The following is a 25,811-nucleotide window of genomic DNA, read 5'->3' as shown; positions in this document are numbered from 1 at the left end:
ATTGTGGTATTATTATTTTTTTATTATTATATTTTAATTATGTACTCGTACTTTAAACTTTTTGACTTTGTTGTCATACAATTTTTTTTTTTTGATCTATCTAACTAATTTTAATCGAAAAATAAGGAAGTTTTGCGTGTTTTTCTAAAAAAATATTTATAATATTAGCAATAGGATTTATTCCAGGATTGTTTTTGGTATATAACATAAATTCAGTACAAGTTACACAAATTATAAAAACAAATATTTTTATTTTAAGAATATTAACTACATTGCAATTTTATTTTTTACAAACTGAAAGTTTTTACGGTTTATAGAAATAAAAACACATAAGTTTTATAGTTATTATAAAAGCACGTTGTACTTGAGAATTATTACTGACACAACATAATATGATTATATTTAAATATTAAACAATTAACAATTAAAGATAATATACGTTTAGTAGAGTTGTAATATTTAATAACCTACATAATGTTTAATCAATTAAATGAACAAGATTTAAAAAAGTCTTATATTTTTTCTCATCATCAAATAATACATCATATGATATTTAATTATATTGATAATTTATTTACTAAACTTGAAATTTAGTTTAATATAAATTAATTGTAAATATTTCTAATCATCAAAATTCTATTACCACAGTTTTACTTTATTTATTTTTAGCTATTAAATATTACTCATAGACAGCTATAATATGACAATGAAATTTTTTATAAAAAAAAGTCAAGTCTTCATTGATTCATCAACATCAATATAAACCGAAATTTTCTCGAATAAAATAATTTAAAATTTTTTGTAGGTAAATAATATTATGTGTTTATCCACATCATTTAAAACGAATTTATTCAATTTACCGTTTTCATCATATATACGTATTTTTAATAAAATTGTATTCGTACACCAAACGAGTGAAAAATGTAATATATTTCAAAAATTTTATGACCGCTATCTGAGAATTTCAATGTTAAAATACGTACTAAAAATATTTATTTTTATTGGAAAATGTAAGTAGACTGTTTTAAGTGACGGGCGTGTATTATTTTTGTCAGAAATAAATGAAATACTAAATAATTTTCAGTGGATAAAAAATTAAATCTTATTTGATATTTGGAGTTATTTAAAAAAAATAATAAAATATATATTATATAACAATACGATATCACTATACATAGTGTTTTGTTATCACATGCCTGCATACATGCAATGGCATTGCTGTAATTAAGTAACAAAATATTAAAACTAAATGACCGTAGACAAAGTAAGACTTGTTGAAATTTAAAAAAGAAAAACATTATCATAGCTGTGTTAACTCGCAGAATAATCGAATCAAAACAAGAAACATTTTTAAATTAGTTAGATCTATGTACGTCTGTTATAATCGGCCGAAAATATAATGACAGCAGGCTATCGATTTGGACGCATTGATAAGGCAATTGTATTATCTGTATGTATAAACCTAGTGACTTAATCACGGTGAAATTAACTGGGGCCATTATAAACAAAATTTTCATGAGTAACGATTGACGTAGTTATAATATTTTGCAAACATTTAAATAATCTTGACACGCAACTATGTGACGAGTGAAAAATAGATAATGTATACAACGTACAAATTAGTGGTTAATTTATAAATATTCCAAGCATTTAGTAGAACCAATGCGTGAATTTTATAGTAAAAATCGTTAAGAAGAATTTCGGTACATAATATTCAACAGTGTTAGATTTTCAGTTATTCAAGAATTAATCGTAATGAGTAAAAATAAACAAGGACAGTAATTCTAACATTTAACACTACTTGTCTTGTTTCGTTTATTTAAATTCTAGATGTGTATAGTTATTTTAATACTGAAGAGATTAATTACTGCATTAAATGAAATAGGATTATGACCAGAATGTGTTTAACCGAAAAATTGTTAAGATTTTATTAAAATAAATTGTTTGCTTTAATAATATATCCCACATTTTTTTTTTAATTTTTTTTTTATCTATTTATATTAAAAATATACCTAAAGCGACGTCGCTTGAAACTTGCTTATAGTTTTTAGGAAGTATTCCAAAAAGTATTTAAATGTAATAAAATATACATGTATACAAAATGTAAACTCTGGATTATATTCGTATAAGATCAACGGTTTCCTCGTTCCGCTTAGAATGTAATACCCGTTTAAAATATGATTAATTTTACTTGCCTCTGAGCTCGGAACACTTGTCACTGAATATAATGTCCATAATTTTCACTTCTCAAAAATGCTTGAATGGTATAATTTTTACGAATGATGAAATGAATATTGCTGAAACTACATTGGCGTACAAGCTTTTCAATCATACAATTGTACAGAAAAATATTTTGCCCACCAAGAACTGTGAATTTTTTTTTTCTATTATTCAGGGAGTTTGAACTGAACAACAATTGTTATTATTTGTATTATTTGACACAGTAAGAAATTCCAACCGATCTCATCGAAAACTCTACTATGTTCGGGTGATTTGGTTTTAAGGTGTTTTTATAGTCTATACTATTGTTATTTTCTTTTTGGCTAAATAGCAGTCGGTTGATCAATGTTCAACAACCAGGAGCAGTGGCTTTTTGAAAATGTTAAACGCCAAGGCAACAATATTTTACTAGCGTTCGTTCTCATTCTATTCAATATCGACGCAATGATATAATTTTTTTTCATAAAAAATATTTGACGGATCACTAAATACATTTATCCAATAGTAATATTTTTTTTTTTACTTTTGCAATAATTATAGCAACTGTAATTTGATCAATTCTTTTCTGCAAAATATGTTGTCAACCTGAACGGTGTCCGCCCCTCGATGCCCACGAACGCGTCATTGATTTGACAGCATCGCGGTCCTGAAGGGCGATCCAAGGGGTTCGGAGGAACATGGCACAGCGGTAACGGACAGCGAACGTATTCTCGACCTGTTCGCGCAGCGGATGGCGTTGTGTACGTGATCGCGTAATAAATACAATCGGTGTGCACTGTTAGAAATATATTTCGTTACCCATGAGCCGGGCGGTGGAACTGTGATGCTCGTATGTGTATGCGTGTGTGTGTGTGTGTGTGTTTCTTGTGTTGTAGAGCCTAACACGTCATTTGGAACACGATGCTTATTTAAATGGTTTTATGTTTTTCGGAGCAATATGTTAGATTTACCTCAACGCACGAGACTCGGAGCGCAGCAGTCGTGTGTTGACGCCGGGTGCCGCCGACACCGGTTCCGCGCACTGTCGAGGGACGCCGAGAGCGGGAGAGGTGGAAAGAAAATGGGTGAAGGAAAGAAAACGAGAAAACAAGAGGTTCGATGGGTCCGCGAAGGTTTCACGTCACTTCCCCGCCGAGCCGACAGCTGATCGGATATACTAAGACACTGCGTTACAGCAATGCGTCGCCTCTGTTACCCACCGGGGTCGGCAGCCGAACCGCTTGTGCACGTCGCGTTCCGTCGTCGTCGTCGTCGTCGTCGTCGTCGTCGTCGTCGCCGCGGCGAGAAAAGGATTTCCGCACGCGGGTTGACTACGAGGGACGGACGCGTTCCGCGAAGCGTCCCCCAGAGTGATGGGGCGGGGAAGGGCCCGGACGTGAAAAGATCGACAGTAAACAGACGCACTGCGGGATCACGGGTCGCGATCGACGGGCGGACGGACGGACGGACTGCCGCGAGACGGATGCGAAAATGAGGCCGACCGCGCGTCGCGCCGCATTGTTATAACTGTCCGTCTCGACCCGCTGCACCGTTATCGCGTTCCCGTACACAGAGTTTGATTAAACGGATCGGCGAGCCGAGGCTACGACGACGACGACGACAAAGCGATAAGCAGTGGCGACCGCGTGCGTGACGTGTGATAACACACGTAAATCTTCGTGAAATATTCTGCTACGCATTTTAATCAATCGATTCGTTTCTATCTCCCTAGACAACTCTCCCCCTTTACCCATCCAAAATCTGCCACCAAGGTTACAGTTATTGTGGCCCAATTAGACCTCACGGCGGAATTACACAGAAATGTGTTCTGGTTAGTACTTCATATTAATTTATCACGATTGGCCGAAAAAATGATAAGCAGCAGAAATTATTGGATTATTAGTAAACATTGAGCAACCGAAGTACATGATAATGAAAAGAAAAATAAGAACTATAAACTACCTGAAGGTAATAACAGATTAGAACAGATAAAAAATTTTAAATACCTAGGGGTGACATTAAATCAGCAGAACACATGCACGACAAAATAAACCTAAGACTGGTTGTTGAAAATAGATGAAACTTTGCTTTAGTAAACCTATTTAGATCAAAACTAGTATAAAATTAACAATAGAGCAACTATATATTAGTTAGATGAGACCAGTACTCTCATATACCTGTTCAACTTGGGTAACAACGATAGGTAACGAAGAAAAGTTCTTAAGATTCAAAAGGAAGATGCTAACGAAAACGCATAGCCCAATATATAATCAAAAAGAGCAGAAATAGAAAATAAAATCAAACAATTAACTATAAGCACTTTATAAAAAGAAAATGTGGTTCAGTTCATTAGAGTCACACGTCTAGAATAGATGGGACATAAATGGAGAACAGATGAAATACTAATGAATAGAATCATAATAGAAGAAATGAAAGGAACAAGACCACGGGAAAGACCGCGTTGAAGATGAATCGACATTATATGGTAGACACTTATGCAATGAAGAAAAATAAAAGAATTATCAAAGGAATATTAAAGAAAAGAGAAAAATTATTGAAAATAGCTGCAGCTGCTAAAAGCCTTGCTTATATATATTTTTTGAAAAAATTACTTTACTAAAGAAAACTTTCAGACAAAAATATATTTCAAAATTGAGTTTCTAGTTTTTTTTAATTATTTCAAGTAAAAAGACGAATGAGTTGATATAAATGTTAATTCATATACAGTCGATCTATCTTTAATATCTAATATAAAGTACTTTTTTAACACAATGTACATTATCTTTTGCAAACTTTTCTATTACATTTTGACATTTAATAAAATATTTCACATAATAGAAAGCAGTGACTATTCAATTATTGTTACCTTGGCAGGAAGATATATTTTCATTTAATTTCTGGAAATTGAAATTTGCTGGGTGATTTTAAAAATATTTTTTTTACCATATGATGTAAAATCTTATGCGTTCGTGTTTGCACAAAAAAATCCACTCACGTATTTTAGAACTTAAGGAACTACTCATTTTTGGCATTTTATGCTTGGGAAATATTTTTAAAATTAGTATTTTTTTATTGTTATAGTTTATTTTGTAAAACTAAACGATTTCAGTATCAATTTCTTGCACGGTTGTTACTAGATAACAGTTTACTATATTTTCATTTCATAGCCTATAGGTTATATTACAAAATTAAATGTATTATTACATCGATAAAAACGATAACCATTGAGTTACTACCGGTGAGCTGTTTCTTTTAATACGATAATAATTAATAAAACATATTTTAAATTAAGGTAGTTAAAGCTTTGTCGCTACTTCAGAGTCTACCGACCGAAATTTTTTCATGCTAGTGTATTCATTGAAATATGCAATAAATATGCGTTTATAACCAAATATACATTTACGATCAAATATGCAAAAATTTTCAAAATTAAAATTTAGTGGTAAATTCCAATTAATATATTTTGTCAAGATTATTAACAAAAATTTAGAAAATTTAAAAAGGAAAAATATGCAAAACATACAAATCCAAATTATAGCAATAACTTATAAGGGTATACCAGAAGAGACCATAATAAAACATGAATCTCCAAAAAATAATGTTATTTGTAGAACTTGATCTAGTTGTACTAGATTATTAGTAATTTTTGTTTTCATAATTTATTTTTAAGTGCAGGCACATGGGCAGCTAAAATAGATTTATTAAAAAATATAGGAAATCTATTTCTATTTTTATAAGTACCTGTTTTTTGTGTTGATCTATCTAGACTTTCTCTCGCAATTAATAGATTTTTCACAAGGAATGCAAAATATTATTTTTCCATCAGTAGTGAAAACCTCAGTGTCTTTGTTTGCTGAGGAAGTCAACTCTCGAATTTTAGAGCAAATCGAACTACTTATATTTACGATTTACAGAATGAACGATAAACGACGTAACTAAGGCAGTGAGTCGTATGTCGATAACTAACTGACACAGCAAGAGCAATGAAGATTATAGGTAGATACAAAAGTTTACGTCGTAATCTTTATTTCAGTTATTATTTAATGCCAAGAAAATTGTTTTTAATATTTCTACTTGAAAAAATATTAGTTAATACGTTTTTTTTAAATTTACACTTCAATACACAATACATTTCGAATTTTGTAAAAATATACAATAACCATTAAATATGCAGAAATATAAAAAAAAAATAATTTCAGTATTAGATTCAAACTAATATGATTCGTGAAGATAACTGACAAAAATCCAAAAAAGTTATAAGGAAAGAAATATATGATTGCATAGAAATCCGCGAGCTACTTATTAGCTTATGTTAATCGTATAGATACATATAAGAAATTGTTATCAGATTCGAGCCTATATTTCGGGATTTAATGGGTTTAATTCTTTTAAAAAATTAAATTTGTATAGATATCACTGTGATACCTATCTAATTTATAAAAACGCATTAAGCTATTGATAGTGCCGCAGATGTTATCAACTTCAGACAGCTGAGTGAATACGAGTAATAGGTAATTATTATTTTCACGAGAAGTTTGAATGATACAGGTGCACCCATGTTAACGTTTTAAAGCCGATATGTACCATAGTGAGTTAAAATTATTAAGATAAGATATGAAAAATGTATGTTTCTTATTGATTTCAAAACAATAAGATATTGTTTTCGAATAAGATTTTATTGAAAGGAGTTTATAGTAACGCACGATTCAAACTTTACTTTCTCTTCATTGTAATTAAAAAACATAAAAATATGAAGTCTATAATAATTGAATATATATGTGAAGATAATATTTATTACATGAACATGTGTATATATGTATCTCTATGATTTCACTAAATTAACAGTTACAATCATAATAAGCACGACAAAATAAAATAATGCCTATTGAGATTAACGCACAACGAATTTGTAAAATATAAAAACAATGAAATCAAATATTGACTAATTAATAATTAGCTTATGAAAACTGTCGTCTTATGAGATATATGATTGGGTCATTAAAAAACCTTTCGTAATCATATCATATTCAATCGGAATCTCCAAAATATGTAATATTTTTTACTGCTGTAAGCTTTTTCTGAAAAATGTTTGATCTAAATATAAAACTCAAAATTTCAAAATATTTAAATGATTTTTAATCTGTTTATTTTTAAAATTTATTAAATTAACTAGACTAAGAACATCTGGGAGTTGTTTCATTTTTATTGATATATATTGAAACATAGTTATGTATGTTATAAGAACAATGACTTTGTGTTAAAATCATGTATATTCACACATGTAGACTAATAAAACGAGTACACGTAAAACTTTGTTCAGTGTTAAATATAAAAATCGTTTTTTTTTCTTTAAATACTCACAGTTTTATTTGCACGTGCATCTATAATTATCTTATATCTATTGTTGTAAATTCATTACCTCTGATAGTATAGACGAAGGTCGTATAGAGTGATCACAAATTTATAATATAAATTATGAATATTATGGATATTCATGTTAAATTTTTCATTTGAAACATGCCGTCTCGTAATTTTTTTTATATTTCATTAATAGTTATAGATTTACTTTAAAATATCTATTTTACTCAAACTCTGATAGGATGAATTATTTATAAATAAATCATTATTGTTCATTAAATAATAAACAAAAAATGAAATGTAAAGTGATAATTATGCATAGCTGTGTTAAGGAGGGGAGGGGTCAAAGGAGGCAATTACATTTGGGGGCCATAATTTTTTTAAAGTAAGGGGGTGCCTTTATCTGCATTTAATATGCTACCTGTGCCCAGTGGTCCCGAAGAAAAAAAATTGCATCGGGACGCTGTAATGTTTAACACGACTCTGTAACTATGTCTAATTTCAGTACTCAAATATAAATGTAATTCTATTAAACATGTTGTAATAAAGACTTTCTTTGGAATACAAATAAACCATTAAAATAACTTTTTTTAATTTACTTAATTGTTAGTATCCGGAGTATCTGAGTATTTTTTTAAGGGAGTATTTAGTAAGAAAAGTGATGCGATTAGAATTTTTTAGTTTGGTTAAAGGTATCAAATATTTTATTCACGAAAAAATTAGTTTTCAAGATCTTGTCATATTCATATATATATAAAAATATAACAGTGAATTATGTATAATATAAAATTAAGACCACGTGGTATCAACCCATATAAAAATCTAAATTGCATTAGCTTAAAAAAGCATAATAAGTATTTACATTTTAAAGGCCAAATATAAAACAACATATTATTATTTTCTCGGTAAAGTCTTAGAAAAATCAGAAACTATTTTGATAAATATCTTTTAACAAAAGAATCTTTAAAATTATCGTTTAACAGACAAAAAAAAAGTTATATTATGTTAGTAAGCACATACCAAGGGCTATAAATATGGATTCGTGAATGAATTTACCAAAAAAATTATTAGATGAATTTTCGTTTAGTTTATTGAATATACAATGTTGAAGGGCAGTAAATGAAGGTTGTCGTATAATTAATAATATAATTGCGTTTTGTTATTACAATATTATAAATAATATTTAATAGTTTTTTGAATCGTTTTGATATTATTATATGTATGCAATATAAAAAAAATTCCATATTCTAATATTGTAATTTTTGAGGTTAATAATTTGGTTAAACTATTTTTTTAATTTTTTTTATTTAACCGTTTAGCTATTTTATAATAATTAATATCAGCGTTGCATAAGGGAAGTGTTAATACGCTTATGATAAGAAGCACATACTAGATAAGTGTTACATGTAACTCGTACTTAATTCGTGAAAGACTTGTTTTTCTAACATGAATGTTTAAATTCCATAGTTAACCTACGGTTTTTATAATAATAACGGGTTTTTTATTTTTAGAATTTAAGCAGAACAATGTAGTCATCGGTTGTGTATTTTTCCGGAAAACTCTTTCTGAGATTAAAAATATTTAAAAAATAGTAATTTAAAAATTTTCATATTTCATTATACCTATTTTTACTATTTACCTATTTTTTTTGAAAATCGATGATAATTTTATTTACTTTTGTATACATTTCAAATAGCCGTAAAAATATTACAAAAAAATTGCTGAATAAAGTACAATTTCGATTAAGTTAGAATCATAACATTTTTAAGATTTAATTCATTACTGGATAGGGTTACTTAAATATATTTGGCTACTATATCTACTATATCTATAATCTATTTTTTATTTGAGTTCTATTCTGTGCACTATTATTCAATTATCATTCTGAAGTGTAGTGTTTTGCTGTAATATTAATGACAAAAGCAAAATACATAAAATCAAAAGCGTAGTGTATTCTTGATAGAAATAAATATATTTTCATTTAGAATACTATTTTTATATTTTAGTTTATACTATTATATTAAATGTTATACTTAATATTATATAAGTTCAAATATATAATGACCTATGTATTAACACATAATATAAAGATTTTATAAACTTTTGAAATGCTTACGCAAAATAGCGTGTGCTGTTCATTAATGCTTAATGCTGTTTCTTTAAGTTTGTAATCTTGTTTGTTATACATTATAAGTAAAAAGTATTTTTAAATTTAAATACTCAAATATTCTACATGTATAAAATAGTGTGTATTCTAAAATTGTTAAGGATCTGGTTAAAGTATAAAATTGTAAATATGTAAATAATTAGTTATTTATATCACCCATACGTTCATCGTGTTTGATGTAATATTTTAAAATCCATGATACATTGATATAATTTTTTTTTTTTTGTATATTTAAAATTAGAAAAATGATAAGCAATTCAACAAACGTAATTTTATCTATATTAACGGTTTTTAGAATAAAATAATCTATCATAATTTTCAAATTTAAGTTATTTTACTAAAGTAGACTAGTGAAACGAAACGAGTACTCCACTTGTTTTTATTATTTTGTCTGTATAGGCTTTTAAACAATAACTATACCTAATATAATATAATATAACATGATACCGAATATAAAAAAACATATTTTGATTAAATGCAGACTATAACAAATGTTTAATATTCAAAACATAAATTGTGATAATATTATTATAAAATAACAATCATGACAATAAATTAGTAAAATAGCTTAACCAACAGTGATGTTGCATGATCGAAAAAAATAGCTATTATTGAGAACTATTAACTTGTGTGTCATTAAACTAGATATAATTCATGATATGACTGTTAAAATAATAATAAATAATTACAACAAAATAAGTGAATAATAACGTTGCTTATGATCGATGTCGTATATTAATTTCAACCAAAGCGTAATTTCGTGTTTATGAGACAATATTACTATGAGGTTTTAGGTAATTGTTTTAAAATATAATCTTTTTACAATTAGTTATTTATGTATAATGATAAAAATAAAATAAAATCCAGACAATTTAAATAATAGACGTTTACTTACCGGTTATGGACAGATACGTACAAGAACAACGACTAACTGGTATACGTATATAGTAGTAATACCTGGTCACGTATTAAATTGAATTTAAGATAATCACACTTGACTCTCGACACAAATTGTTTTATTATTATTTAAATATAAACTAAGATTAGGTTCATTTCGAGTAGATTTTACAATTAATATAAATACGGGTTTATTTTTAATAAATGCTCACAGATATAAATCGCCGTAATTAATAGTATGCAGTTTCAAATTTTTATTTGCCAATGGATAAATAAATGTAAAATTAAATTAAAATTGACGTAAAATAACTTTTCGTTGACACTTTTTTTAATAAATATAATTGTATTCCCATTAATTATGTCAAATTGATTATATTTTAAGTTATTGTATATAAAAGTAGATTGCAACAATAGAAAGTGGACTGCGTAGCCGATTTAACAAGGTGAGTTTAATTATTTAAAAAGAGACACTCTTGAAATTATTAAAATTTAACTTATCAGCTAAGTAATTTACCGATATCACTTTACATATGGTTGATAACTTTGACGACCTTTTCAAGGTTCTAAGCACATAAAAAATATTTCAATTATAAACAATTCATCAAAATTATCGCATTTTATTATTACATTAAAGAAGAGAATACAATAGATATTCGTAAAGTACATGATTGATTGCACGAATTGTATTCATTGTTGTTAAAACCATACCAATTTTAGAATTAAAATTTTTATATAATTGTTTAAACAAAAACAAAATAATGGTTTTTTCTTTTTTTTTTTAAGGCGTTAAAACAGTACCTATTTTACATGAACACATACACTATGCTCCCAACACAATTAACATAAATTAAGATTAACTATTTGAAGCTATTGACATGACACTGAACTCGGGCAACAAATTAAGGCACTTTTAGCGAACCTCCAATAAATCCGGGTGACAGCATCATAAGGGTTACGATTCAATGCGTGGACCGTTTACACGTTTATAAAATAAAATAAAATCGTCGTTCGATGAAGTGAATTTAAAAATAATCCTCACCCTGTTTTTTTGTTTTAATAAAACCCGTACAATCCGGAAAGCTATTCTTTCACACCGAATAATAAAGTTAATGGCTTAATGGTTTTGTTATTATGTATCAATTAACTCAGTTAGAAAGTCAAAAAAAAAAAAAAAAATAGTAAAATCACAATAATTATAAAAGCACAATACTATATCAGCACTGTGGCCATAACGAGAGCACGCTTAAAATTTTTTACGGATTCACCTTAAAAAAATGGCGTGAACACAATATGCTATTAAATTATAATGTATTCGTCATAAAATATTTGTTGACCGACGTCCGTCTGACGGTTTGTGAGTTACGAAAATAGTCTGCACGTGCAGTCGGAACACGGCGTCTTACACAGGCAACCTGCCCGGCTCACTATGTAAGCGTTTTGTTATTGTACATATTATTGTAACCGTTGTTCGTATTAGTAATATTATAATTGTAATATTATAATATTACGACCGTTGTATTAAACTATTCCGTACATCCGCGTAGTGTCTAGAAAGCGCCACTTGCAGCTCCAAGTCCCGTTGATTATTTCGTCAACACAATAATATTGATAACGATATTCCGTTTTTATCGATCGCGGGATCCGCGCTCTCCGCAGATCGCCGGACGAATATTGGCCCAGTGTAATGACATGGTATTATAATATTTTTTATTTTCGCAACACCGTCTTATCTAAAATTAGATCGCTATGATATACCCGTGGTATGGTAATTATACCCGCGTACGTTCGCAATCACCGTTAGTCAGTTGTTTTCGGTCTTTCGATGCACGCACGCGTTCGCCCCTGAAATGACAGACGTTTTGCATTGTACATTATAACTATTGCCATTATAACCAACGCGCTGCAATCCGGTGGCCGCGATGCCTTGTCGTGTCATCATCGCATGCCCCTAAATAACGATATTATTGAAATTCTAGTGAACCACGTGATAAACCGGAGGTAAATTAAACATCACGCCAAACGTCGTGGATTTATGCATGCATATGCTCGAGATATTAAATGGGCAAGGCACACAATACTGGCAAACTATTATATTTATATATATACACCTTTAAGACGTACTCTGTGGACCACTTGAGAACGTTTCGAGTGTTTTTCGCGATTACGCGCGGAGTGCGTTATGGTCGTTACATTTGTTAGTGCACACACATTGTCGTTCGATTTAATATTACCCGAAAAGCATTTCAAGAAACCTTAAAACGCTCTGCTTATCCCGTCGTTTTCATACAACTTTCAATCGTTGACAACACAGGCAGTGAATTTAAAACTTGTGTAACACACGTGTACCTATACGGCTATATCTATGTAAAATAGTGGTTTACGCCAACTCGTTGTTGTGCATATTATTCGCATCACGTCCACTGCTACTGCTGTAATGTTTTAATCGCAAATTATAATTACATTGACTTAAAACGTGTCTATTATGTATTTGTGTACAATAATACATATATATATATATACATATATAAATCAAACACACACATATAAATATATATGTAATTATTGCTGAAATTTTTGTACGGTTTCTGAATTATCGATATACTCGTCTTATAGATAATGTCGAGATGTAAACCTCATTATGAAATTAAAGAACGTATGTTTTCTTCGAATTTCAAATTCAGCTTTAAATTATTAATTTTCATAAAATACCAGTTGATCTAGCAATTAACGTAGAATAAGGTCATTTGAGAATGAGTAGCCTATATAGAATTAATTGTAACGTTATTATAAATTTTAAAGCAATGAATCATCACGTTTAAAGGACTGTTCCAAGTATAGAATTAATTTATTGATGAATAAATTAAATTTTGCAAATATACCTTTATACTCTAAATATAAAAATTAATTACGATTTTTAAAGTCGTTGTTAAATTTATTTCAATTAGAACCATCGTGAGCAAATGAGATACGAGCTTTGCAACATTTTCAATAGAGAGAAAGCCCTACATGCAATTATTTTATAATTTAAATTGACTCAATAAAAAATAAAATAGAATAATCAAAATGATTTAAACACTTTAACGAATTTAATTAACCGTTAATGGAATAAACTATAAGTAATTCTACGATAACTATTAATATTTTTTTTCATTTTAAAACAGATCCAGAGTATAGTCTAAACCTGTACATAATAAATTAATTTTAATTTATTTGATTTTAATACTTATCAAATAATTTTCAAATTATTGGTGACTATTGACTTATTTTAGTTATTTTATATACTTTTGACTCAATTTATAGATTCATTTAATTTATATAAATTTAAAAAACTTTTTAAATAAACATACAACTTATATATATATATATATATATATATATATATATATATTTAATATTAATATAATTTAATATAATACTAATATTATTTCAAAATAATAATAAGTGCAAAGATACACACAATAGCGTATTTTTGAAGGGGTGGGATTACCTGATCTTATCCCCCACCAGAAGAAAAAAAGTTTCAAAAATCATAAATTACTTGCTACGAAGGTACCTACATAAAAGATAACATTAATTAATATCATGTGGTTGTAAATAACTCTTAAGTTGTATTTATAATAATAATAAAACAATATAATTATTAATTTATACCTTATATGTATTTTTTATAATATTATAATATTACTTATTTTTTAGAAAAATTTAAAATCCCACCTATAAAAAATTTGAAAATACACCATTGGGTACACATATTAATTGCATCAATTACTATTAAAAATATATACTAATTATTTATCTAATATAATCAAAAGTAATTTAATCAAAACAGAAAAAAATCTAAAACTAATGAATTATATTATCGCACCGATTTTATTGATTTTTGTAAATCCTTAACGAAAGGTAGTAACTAAAAAATAAAAACGATTTATCTTCATAAACAAAAATTATACGAAACACTGTAACAAGTAACTATAACATTTCCGATCATTGGAATATATTTTATAAAATCCGACCACTATAAATGAGCTACTATTTTGGGTGTGTCACACAACAATGTTAAGATATTGTTGTACTCGGAAGATCCTTTAAATGTTTAAAATTTAAAAAAGGAAAACACAGGTTCCAAAGGATGATTTGAAAATTGTATATTATTTATGTTTGAATCACATTTTAATTGATACCTACACGCACTATACAGTCAATGATGAATATAACTGCAATAACTCAGCATAAAATAATATACACGTTATATCAGTATTCAATTGAGATTTGAGACGCAATATGAATCAAGAGTTTTCAAACTCTCTAGAGTGACTGGGAGTATAAAATACTTTTAGCTACGACATAGTGTGGTTGGAATACAAGTCAAACCGTAAATATTATATACGTATATGCCAAATATACCAACGAAAAGAACTCTTCAAGTTTAGTATATTATGTATGACAATGGTTGATAAAAAGAAACATGGTAGCGTAGTATAAAATTGAGTGATGTTGTGTACAATCATTCGTTAAAATTGCAAGTCGATATGAATCGCTATTGAATAGTCCAGCTTGGTATATGAGAGATGTGGGGAAGATGAATTCATTATTCTATTAGTGGTGTATATTTGAGTAGATACAATTTAAATCTGATAAAATATAATAAATGATAATATTAATGTGAACACTATAATATCAAGATCGTTTTTAATACATTTTAATAAACTAAAATAACTAGAGATGAATCTTATTTAGTATCAACCACTACGTTGGTTTTTCGATAAATTTTCAATTTGATCAAAAAACCGTTGGAGTAAGTTTAAAAAATGCCTCTAATTGTCGTCATTATATTTGTATAATATTATAACTTTTAAAACATATTACCTCACTACTTTGATCATCAATGATAAAAACAAGTATAATTATTTTTACCATAATTTACTTACAACGAACTATTTTCACCAAGGTTTCTGAATTAGAAATATATAACAATTAAATTATTTCAAAATATTTATCTAGTTTGATTAGTACTATTTTCTTTGTTATTTTGATAATTATAACATTTTCACGGTTTCGTCTGAAAATTGAAAAATTGTGTTTATGATTAAGTAATGAAGAATAAGTAAAAGTTAAACTACTTTAAACTTAGAATTTTTTAGTGTTATACTGCTTAGAAGGTAAAATGTTATAACATTTAAAACATTGCATGACAACCATTTAAAGTCTAAGACATAACTTACAATAGACTTTTTTTAAAAAAAAAATATAAATATTTATAAAAAAAGTAATTTACAAACATTAACTGATAAAATAAAACATCACAAAAATAAAGTTTAATATCAAAAAAATATAAGTATATCAGGAAACATGAAGATTATAACGAATGTTTACTACCGGACCTAGTAAATATGACTAATGAATCAGAAATGCGTAATGCATTGAAAATCGATTACGTTAATCACATAATGCGTTCATTAACCCTAAATGAGATTGATCGTTAATAAACAAAAAAAAGTAAGAATGAATAACTTATTAAAATTTTTATTTTAATGTATAAGTTGTGAAGTACCTAGTGGATTTTATCATGAAGTAGATATTTTCGATTCCGGTAAATTAACTGGTAAATTAATTAACTATCAATATTACTACTATTTATTATATAAAAAATAAAAAAACTCCTATTCATTGAAAATGCATTTAATGATTAAGATTGAATCTAAGAATTTATAATAACCCAAAAGGGTGGTTTTATATTCAAATAATCTTGAAGTATTAATATTAAGATATTTTAATCAATAACATTTTTAACCAATATACCTGTATTGTTTAACAGGTTTAATGCGATAGTTCATTTTTATCTCTTTCGAAGCTACTAATGGATTAAGTATTTTGACTGTTAATGGTTTTAGTAATCATGATTTAAATAACGAATCAATTAGAAAAAAATGCAAGTAATTAAGAGTAATTTAAAATCATGTGTTGCTTAATTTTTTCATAAAATAGTATCAAAGTTCACATATTATTATAGTTAAAACATTTTTTTAAAAGTAAATTTTCGGAATAAATTTGACAGTTTTTAAATAATAAAATATAACAAAAATTACAAAATTAAATTTTATAGCTATTATCACTAGTTGAGACATAACTAATAGTTATAAAACGATAACTTTCACTTTAAAAGGACGTATATATATAAACACTGTACTCGTATTACTGTATGAGTACTTAATATATTTGTTTTAAACACACAAATTCATAGAAAATTCACAAAACAAATGGTCTTAATTTTAATAATATAATGAATTTATTCATAATCAAATATTTTGTATATTATAAGGATTTGTTTACATTTTTTGTAGATTGATTTGAAATTAATGATTATTGATTAAATTGTTAAATTATTAATGTCTGTACATAATCATTATTTAAACTTAAATAAAATATTCACGATAAAAATGTAATAAAATATTGATGTGTTAAAATACTAAATGTATGTAGTTTAGTTTTAGAGTTTTAAAATGAACTGTAAAATAATACACTCAGATATATTTAAGATATAAAAAAGGGTTAGTTCTTCTAAAATACAACAGATCTAGGGTATTGATAAATTTATAAATCTAGAGTATTAGGGGGGGGGGGGATTTCACCCTTAATTTGGTAGATGGGTGGGCGATAAATTAGTACTCAATGTTCAATTTTCAAACATAACAATAAGCATACATCAGTATACTTATATTACGTAATTTACTCGTATATTATGCGAGTACAGTGACCAATTTTATTTATTTTTTCTAAGGTGGGTATTGAATTATTTTATTTTACTCACTCATAATTCCCATAATTTTGCGCCTCAAGTAGTTCCAGTTGAAAATATTTAATAAAAGTAATTTTAATTAAATTCATCAAGATAAATGTAGTACATGAATGTATAAAATACCTAGTTAGTCTATGGGAATTATTGTATTCTATATTCTCCAAGTACGTGATTTTCGTTCTCTCTCATACAAGGTCTTGTCTTGTATCGGTGACACGCAAAGCAATAATGTTATCATTATTGACATCACATAGAACTTGTAGTATTCATATTTCACAATATTATTGCATAGTTTTTATGTCTGACTAATAGTTTAATAATTAAAGAATAAAACCATCCCAATTCATTTGCCAAAAACAAATCTTATCCATGAAGAAAAATAACTAATTTTTTTATATACCACTAATCTTTAGTAAAAAGACAAAATTTAAAATAGCGCATATTATTACGGTTTCAAATAGAAATTGTATAATTTTGAAATCTATACCAATAGAAAATTGATTGTTTTTGTTTTTATATGCAGTTGCGTATTAATAATATAAAATCGAGTTATGCTAATTTTTTATAATAAAAACAATAAAAATACAAACGTATTTTTATTCACGTCAGTATATATATAATAATACTATAAATAATAATAATATATACTGTAGAAAAAAAAACAAGGATCGTAATTTTCATCGATATTTATAGATTATTGCCTATTTGAATAACTATCGCGATGTATTTAAAGAATTTATATTATACTCTAATATTTTGCTAAGTAATTAATATAAATACTTAGGCGTAAATATTTTAAATTGAAAATTACTATTTAATTTTTTGCTAAAGGCAGTACAGCTCGTTAGATCTAATGTTAATAAAAATTAAACGCTTATCAGCCTACTTGGCAATTGACTATTTCGTATTGCATACGATCGTTGAACTTGATCCGTTTGAAATAATAATTTACATTTTTATTCTATCCTGTCAAAAACCCTTGTCTTGACATGCTTACCTAGTCGATCTAATGACATTTATTATTACAATTTTCGTTAACGTGAGTGGAATAATAATGTTATTATTGTAATTAATATTATTGATCGAAAGCGCTACAGTACCGGCCAGTGTAATAATCCTTCAGCTGTGTGAACTAATATAAGAAGGTTATGATAAGATTTATTTTATCTCTCTTGTTTTACCTTTATTTTTACCTATCACTCTAACTAAACTTATGTATGATTGCGTTTTTCGGTTAATGACCTTCTGGTGTTTCCAAAGTGTCCTCAACACCGCTAGATCTGGCCATTCTCCAAGCAAACAACAATTACAACCTCAACACGCATTTGGTTCCTGTTTTATAGGTTTTAGCAACTTGGAAGAAGTATCAGCTAATAGACTGACCTTCATTCAAAAGATTGCCCCGAGGAAATTGCATATGGGTCTATAAAAATTTTAATTACGTTTATTAAAACATATTTAACAGGCTCATCTTTAACGAAATAAAATTAATTTTTACTGAAAATTATTCATTTATGATTTAATTATTATTTAAATTAAATGATTTTTATTTATTTATTTTTTGTGAAATGATTGATCATTTTTGTCTGGTAACTTTTTGTTATTTATGATTAGTGCATATTATTGATAATAATTTGCATACAATTTTATAAGGTAAATTATATTAAAATAAATTGATGTTACTTAAAACAAATAATAAGATATTATATTAGAAAAGAAAGAAAATAATATCTCGAACATCGAAAACATTTTCAAAAAATAATGTTATAAAAAAATGTCCTTATAATTAAAAAGTAACTAATAATTTCAAAACTAAGTACAAAGAAAAATTAGTAAAACACGAGAAAATGGAAAAACTTTTTTTATAGGCTAGTATATTTTTCATCGCTTTATAATACAACCGAGAAATGAGTTGCTATTTAGAAAATATTTTTATTTATCTTCTTCATTTTTTATTCTTATATTACTAAATATTGATTATTTTATTTATCATATCTATTATAAAATTTAATTTTAAATAATCTTTATTTTTTATATTTATTTATTTTATATTCATTTATAATTCCTACTACTGTTGTTAGTAAATATATTTATAACAATTTTATTGAAAATTTAAAAAAAATAATTAATCATTATTGGATAAAAACGGGTTATATTCATCGATTAAACCAAGTTTTTAAATAATTACAAAATATTAACAAACCACTTAAAATGTATATTTGTATGGTTTCATAAATTAACCATATAAAATCATTGTTTCTCATTTATAAAATAAAAATTGTAAGTCTGAGTAATAAAATTACATAACAATTTAAAATAAATAATTTATTATTATTAAAAGAAAAAATTGTAATTTTGAAATTACTTTGTTTGTATAAAATAAACATGTCTGTTAAAATATTCCTTCTTTGCATACTCGTTTTTTGTTAAATAATGGATTGTTTCTTACATAAAATAAACCATCTCCACCAAGACTTTTATAAAACTTATTGAAATCGAGATTGTTCGCTATAATATTGTACACTGAATTTAATAATTAATTTTCACGGTGACAATCGTTTAGAGTCATTCTAAATAATATTGTCGCTCAAGGTTTTTGGCAACATATAAATGCTAAAACGTCACATAAACCATTTTGGCATAAACTTTGAGGTTATGGATTGTAAAATTTATATGGTCTGGAGGTCAAATATTTCAAAACTGAGATTTTTTTTTTAAGTTTTGAGAAAGTTAAAAAGTTGCAAGTTACTGTAAATCATCAATATTAATATTGCGTATTCAAATGAGTTGAGTTTATAAGTAAAAATTTCTATCAGTTAATAATTGGCAACTATTTATATTTAAAACTTTCACTGAATATTAATAAAATGTATTAAACATATGAACAGTTTTTCTGAGAATTCTAGCTGTGCTCAATTTATAATTCCCTTAAACTATTTTTATATTAAAAATATATTTGACCTTTGCAATAAGTGGTTATATTTTACATAAATTATCTTTTTCTTTAAAATTTTTAACCTTTAACAAATTAATAAAGAAGACACCAATCAGTAAGATAGTGATTTATATTTTATAATTTTAGGGTAAGTAAACATCATTGGTAGACATACAGCATTTATACGGAGAATATTTGTTATTTAAATAAAATTTATACGATATATCAACAAAATCCTTTATAAAAAAAAATGAACTTACTTGTTTTTATAAATATGTATTACATAATACATAATCCGTATTATAACATTTTTAAATTTTAATTATAAGCTCAAATTTGATAACATTAAATCTAGAATATTTTAATCTTTAGTTCATTTTAATGAAATTTGTTGTAATATTTTATTATTTGTATATGTGCCCAGTCAAAACCTCAACACTAAATATTATATGAAAGAAATCGAAGTAAGAAATTTACATTTGATACCCAGTTTCTATATCCGGTTTATTTATTTCTTAAAGTAGCGTTTTTATAAATGTACTTATGGCTTAATAGTATATTTGGGATCGGTTTAATGTGAGTATCCGGAATTTACAATATACATAATTTTTATCATTAATGTTCAATGGTAAGTAGTTATGTAAAGGAATATAAGTTGTATTCTCAAATTTCCAAACAATTAATTATATTAATATAACATTTTAGTTGAAACACAATAAATTCAATTTGATGAAGAGTAAAACGTATTCTAAATGATAGAAAATTCGAACTATCCAGATAACTTCTATTACTAAATTTTTTATGAGAACAAGTATTTTATTCGAATTATAAGCTTGGTTATATACTATATTCTATAGATATATATAAAGGTATATAGTCATATAGAAACAATCTGGTCAACTAAAGTAACACGGGAACCGGTAGTTAAATTTGATTTAGAGTATTGGATGTGTTCTATTAACATAGAATTATTAATTTCTCAAATGTTTTATAAGTTGTAATAGCCACGTTCACATCATTCGATTAAAATAGGAATGTACACATCAAATTATTTAAGTACTCCAAGAAAAATTATTAAATAATCAGTGCATTGTGCACTTGTGTTATTTTCTAGCTCATTTAATCAGAATATTGACGTGAGTATAATATTTTATATACTAGAGGTTATTAAAAATATTTACATATGTTTACAGGGTTCTGAGCACAAGAAAAAGTGATGTTGTTTCACATTGATATTTTTATATTTTTGTAGATTAATGTAAATTGCGTCACGTATATTACAATAAAGAAATCAAATCATTTTGATTTTTTTTACTTTGGATTCATAAAATCATTTCGTTATCTGTATTCCTATAATTATTGTTCATGACCTACTGCGCTCAGGAGTTAAGATATGCTGAACTTGGGTTAATTTTATGTGATAGTAATTTATTTTTTTTTTACTTACAAATGTTTATAGGAAGAAAATATTTGAAATTTTAGCTATCATAAATCTAATTATTTATTTTGACTAAAACAAAAGCAATATACGATGATAGTGTAATAATAAAAAATAGATGTAAGACTTGATTTCTATATCTGAATTCAATAAAAGTTTTGTAGTAAATGTTAACATAAAGTTCATAGAATAAATTGTTAGTTAGTCTAGAATTACAGCGTACATGAAACGTAAATTAATTTAATTAAAAGAAGAGTGTTTTAAACTTAATACTGTAATATGTCAAAAATATGAAGTTATCGAAAAACATTATAGCTCATGCTTTTAAATTAATTGATTTATTAATTTTATCAAGTTTCACTTTGATAAAAATAAAAGACAAATGTATATAAACAAAATAAATAGGTAAATAGTAATATATTTTATTTTTGTGACTAATAATATATATTTATCTATGGTTTGATAAAAGCATTAATACAAAAATAGAGAATGCATTTATCCGAAAAAAAATCTTTTTTTTTAAACAAAAGTGTACACGCGTTAAGTTAATCTATTCAGGGATTAACGGAGTTTGAAAAGAAAAGAGTCACGGAATAAAGATAATGTTAAGAATAAATATTAGGATAAGTGAAACATTTAGAGAAAATAAACATACTTTATACCATGACAAATAGATTGCTGAAAATCGGAAATATAACGAAAAAACCTACCCGTGGACCGACTTATCTGTTGCATTTTTCGCGTTGAAAACCAACAACTATTTAAACAACGTGTGCAATAAGGCACGTCGTCGTCGACCACGTACATTCAGCTTCGCACTATCGTATTACATATTATTGTACTAAAATTGTATTATTGTCGTCGTATTAGTCGTCGAATACGACGGTCGCCAACGTATCAAGATCGTAAATAGCATTTTAATTATTATATATTACGTACATTAAACAACTTACGGGAGCTGGTCTTTGCCATTGACACGATGTCATATGCGATATTATATTGTGAACGTTGGTAGTGCGATTAATGATACGAAAGAAATAAAATGTAATTTAAAATGTACAAAAAGCAATCGAAATCTCTGAAACTATTTATTTTACTTATGTTTTACTATGCAAAAATATTTATTTTTTTTTTTCTGTTTCTAATATAATAATAATAATGCACCGAGCGGAAACATTTATTAAAATACAATCGCGTAATTACAAATATGTGCAGTGCGCTTGCGCTCGCTACCGATAACCGTATACGTGGTATCGCGTGCGCGTACGTGACCGTGAGCCGAAATCTTTGGATTTGCAATAATGTGTACCCGCCGCTGATTGTCTCGTAATCGGTGGCTGTGTCATGACATAATATTATAATAATTGATATATTATACAATACTACATAGGTATGTGGTATGATTGTCATTATACCGTTTACCTACGACGGTCGTACATCTTCTCCCAAAGTGGACACTAAACGAAATAGTAATTTGGGAGGCGAATTGGAAAATCTAGTTTTTACATAAGCCTACCTCCACCCTAGAAAACGGATGACTTACACAATGATTTAATTCTTGTGATAACAAACACAATATCTCGATAATTCAAACTCGAACCGTAGTTATATCATGGTATTCTATAATGTACTGTGATAATAACTTTCATCAAAGAACGAAACCTTCGTTGATAATAAGAAAAGATAAGAAAAACCACATCGTGAGGATATTTTACTTATCACGCCATGGCCAGATTTTATCGTACATAATATTTTTTAATATAAAACTGGAAACTCGTCTATAACAGATTTTTTTTACAATATTACATACGGTTTTTAATTCAAAGAATCGTCTCGTTAACTTTTTAAACAGTGAAGGACTTAAGATGCCCAAACAACAGACGTAACAGAAGTAGGTGGTTTTCTTCTTTCCAAGATATTATAAATTTTTTAAAGTATATAAATAAAATTTAATTTTTTTATGAATGAAATGACACAACGAATTTTACGATCTTCAATAATGGATTATTTAATATTTTCTCTTTGAAAATTAATCTTTCATCTTATCACGTTATTCGTATCACGAATTCCCGAATTCCAAACAATACTTGTACTTCAAAATCCAAGTTAAGTTGACATTAAGCTACACATTACAAATAAAGTGTACAGTCTTTATCGTATATAAGTTCAACGTAAAATATCCATTATATGATACACAATTTTCGCGATGGGTCTATTATATACGCCGTCAATCAAATTTTCGATATTCTGATTCCGTTGTTGAATTTTGTAGTAAATTGTGAACATTCAAAGAGTCTACTTGTTTTTTTATGATTGGTCAACGACGTTGCAAAAAATAACGAAAAAATCCAATTGGATGCGGTAGACATTGTCGTCAATTCGTCGAAGAACTTAACCCAACGTAATTGAGAAAAAACTACACGGAGAAATCGTCGTGTCCCATAACAATTCAATCATTGTCGATAGTTATGACTCATAACTTATGAGTCTGTTGAGTTCGTGATTCGAGCCTGGTGATGTTGGTGGCGATGTATGTACGTTTGAGCTCAAGAATATGACAATGATCGTTGTAGACCCGCGATAACGCATACGTCCACGCGATATAATACCGTTTATATGTTCACGCGAGTGTTGCATCTCTGTCGATTGTAATGGTAATATTATGTTTGTGTGTTTAACGTACCACGTTTTCAATCACGGTTATATATAAATAAAAATATATATATATATTATATATAAATATAAATATGGATATAATTATCAAAAAACCTACTTTTAAATTTCTTATCCACTTTTTTCTGTATAATCAACAGTTTTAAATAATGATGATGAATCATCAATCGTCATTTAAAGTTGTTCGAAAATAAATTAATGCTTTATAATAATTTTCCATTTGGCCATCTATTAGTAATGATAATTAGATATTGACATAATGATATCTAAATAAGTACATTTATAGATAATAGTACCAGACTCTTTAACGTGTCATTTTATTTTATTAACCGTGTAATATCATCGGCGTTATGCCGAAATCAGACAATAACCGAAGAAGTTGATTCGTTGCAATGACTCCGGGTGCAACTATAGTCCCAACGGAACTAAAAATGATCGTCGAAAATGAAAAGGAATCGGTGATAAGTGATTATTTTATCTTTCAATTATTTTGAAACGGAAAAACGGTTGGCCAATACAGCGTAAAAAGTATTAACGCGCACAGTGACATAATTTTTAAAGTAAACGACGTGTAATCATAATTAAAACGAAAACCCTGTCAACAGACGGTTACGAAAGTCTGATGTTCAATAGTAAGACGCACAGGTCCACGGAAGGGTAGGTAAGTTTGGAAAATGATTAGATGAACATGACGGGATAAAGAAGGGCGGAGTAAATCTTATGCATGACGGTAGGGCAAGGAGTAGACTTTATAACGTATTTGCGAAACGAACGAAGGACAGTTGATTGAATTAGATAGATCGAGAACGGAATATAACGAGCATTATGTTTTTACGTTTGCGCGCTAAACACGTAGTTTCCGCGTGCGCGCTATGAGTGCCGCCCCAAACCCCTGGAACAATAACGCGCCCGCGAACGTTATCGCGATTGTTCGTTATAGTTTTCGGTTTGTTGTTGGGCACAACGACCATTTCCGTTCGTAGTTCGCAGATAACGTACCTGTTTTGGCGGCAGCGGTGATAGTTGGCATAACGGGACGAGCGGCGAGTCACGGCGTGACGTTCGGACGTTCGCGGGCGACAAACGGTGTCATCGGTTCGAAAACCATAACACTAACCGTACTTAGTCGTCAACCGCATCAAGTCGGCTTCGACACGCCGTCCGAACAACACCTGACCGACAACGGCGGAGGACGCTAGCTGGACGCGTGCCCCTTCCCCTGTGGGCCGCGACGACCCATCGGCCCCCCCTTCCTCGCCCGTCCGGAGCCAAAGGACGCGCACACTGATTCAAATGCCAATGGAAAAATAATTGCGCGTTCGCCGCGATATGATGACTCACCGGTCGC

The 25,811-nt window shown here is 27.9% G+C and overlaps 1 protein-coding gene across 5 annotated transcripts in view; it reads right to left on the bottom strand.

Moving 5' to 3' along the window:
• LOC112688287 (facilitated trehalose transporter Tret1-like) overlaps nt 1-25,811 on the bottom strand; it is a 78,490-nt gene that overhangs the window by 47,377 nt on the left and 5,302 nt on the right. The window contains exons 1-2 of one of the 5 annotated variants that reach the window (XM_025561409.1): nt 10,834-10,879; nt 10,620-10,681 (exon numbers count right to left, since the gene is read on the bottom strand). The exons of 2 other annotated variants lie outside the window; for them this stretch is intronic. Coding sequence is in view for 1 of the 3 variants with exons in the window: in XM_025561406.1 (XP_025417191.1) it covers nt 25,463-25,493 (31 nt within the window). In the remaining 2 variants the exon portion in view is untranslated. Of the gene's footprint in view, nt 1-3,170; nt 3,712-10,619; nt 10,682-10,833; nt 10,880-25,462; nt 25,509-25,811 lie in introns of those variants that run through there. 2 more of the 5 variants (XM_025561406.1, XM_025561407.1) reach the window with 2 other exon arrangements.

The sequence above is a fragment of the Sipha flava genome, unplaced genomic scaffold, assembly GCF_003268045.1.
Source record: "Sipha flava isolate LNK unplaced genomic scaffold, YSA_version1 38_pilon_pilon, whole genome shotgun sequence".
NCBI lineage: Eukaryota > Metazoa > Arthropoda > Insecta > Hemiptera > Aphididae > Sipha > Sipha flava.
The sequence above is the reverse complement of the archived record's forward strand: the minus strand, read 5'-3'. Positions and strand labels throughout refer to the sequence as shown.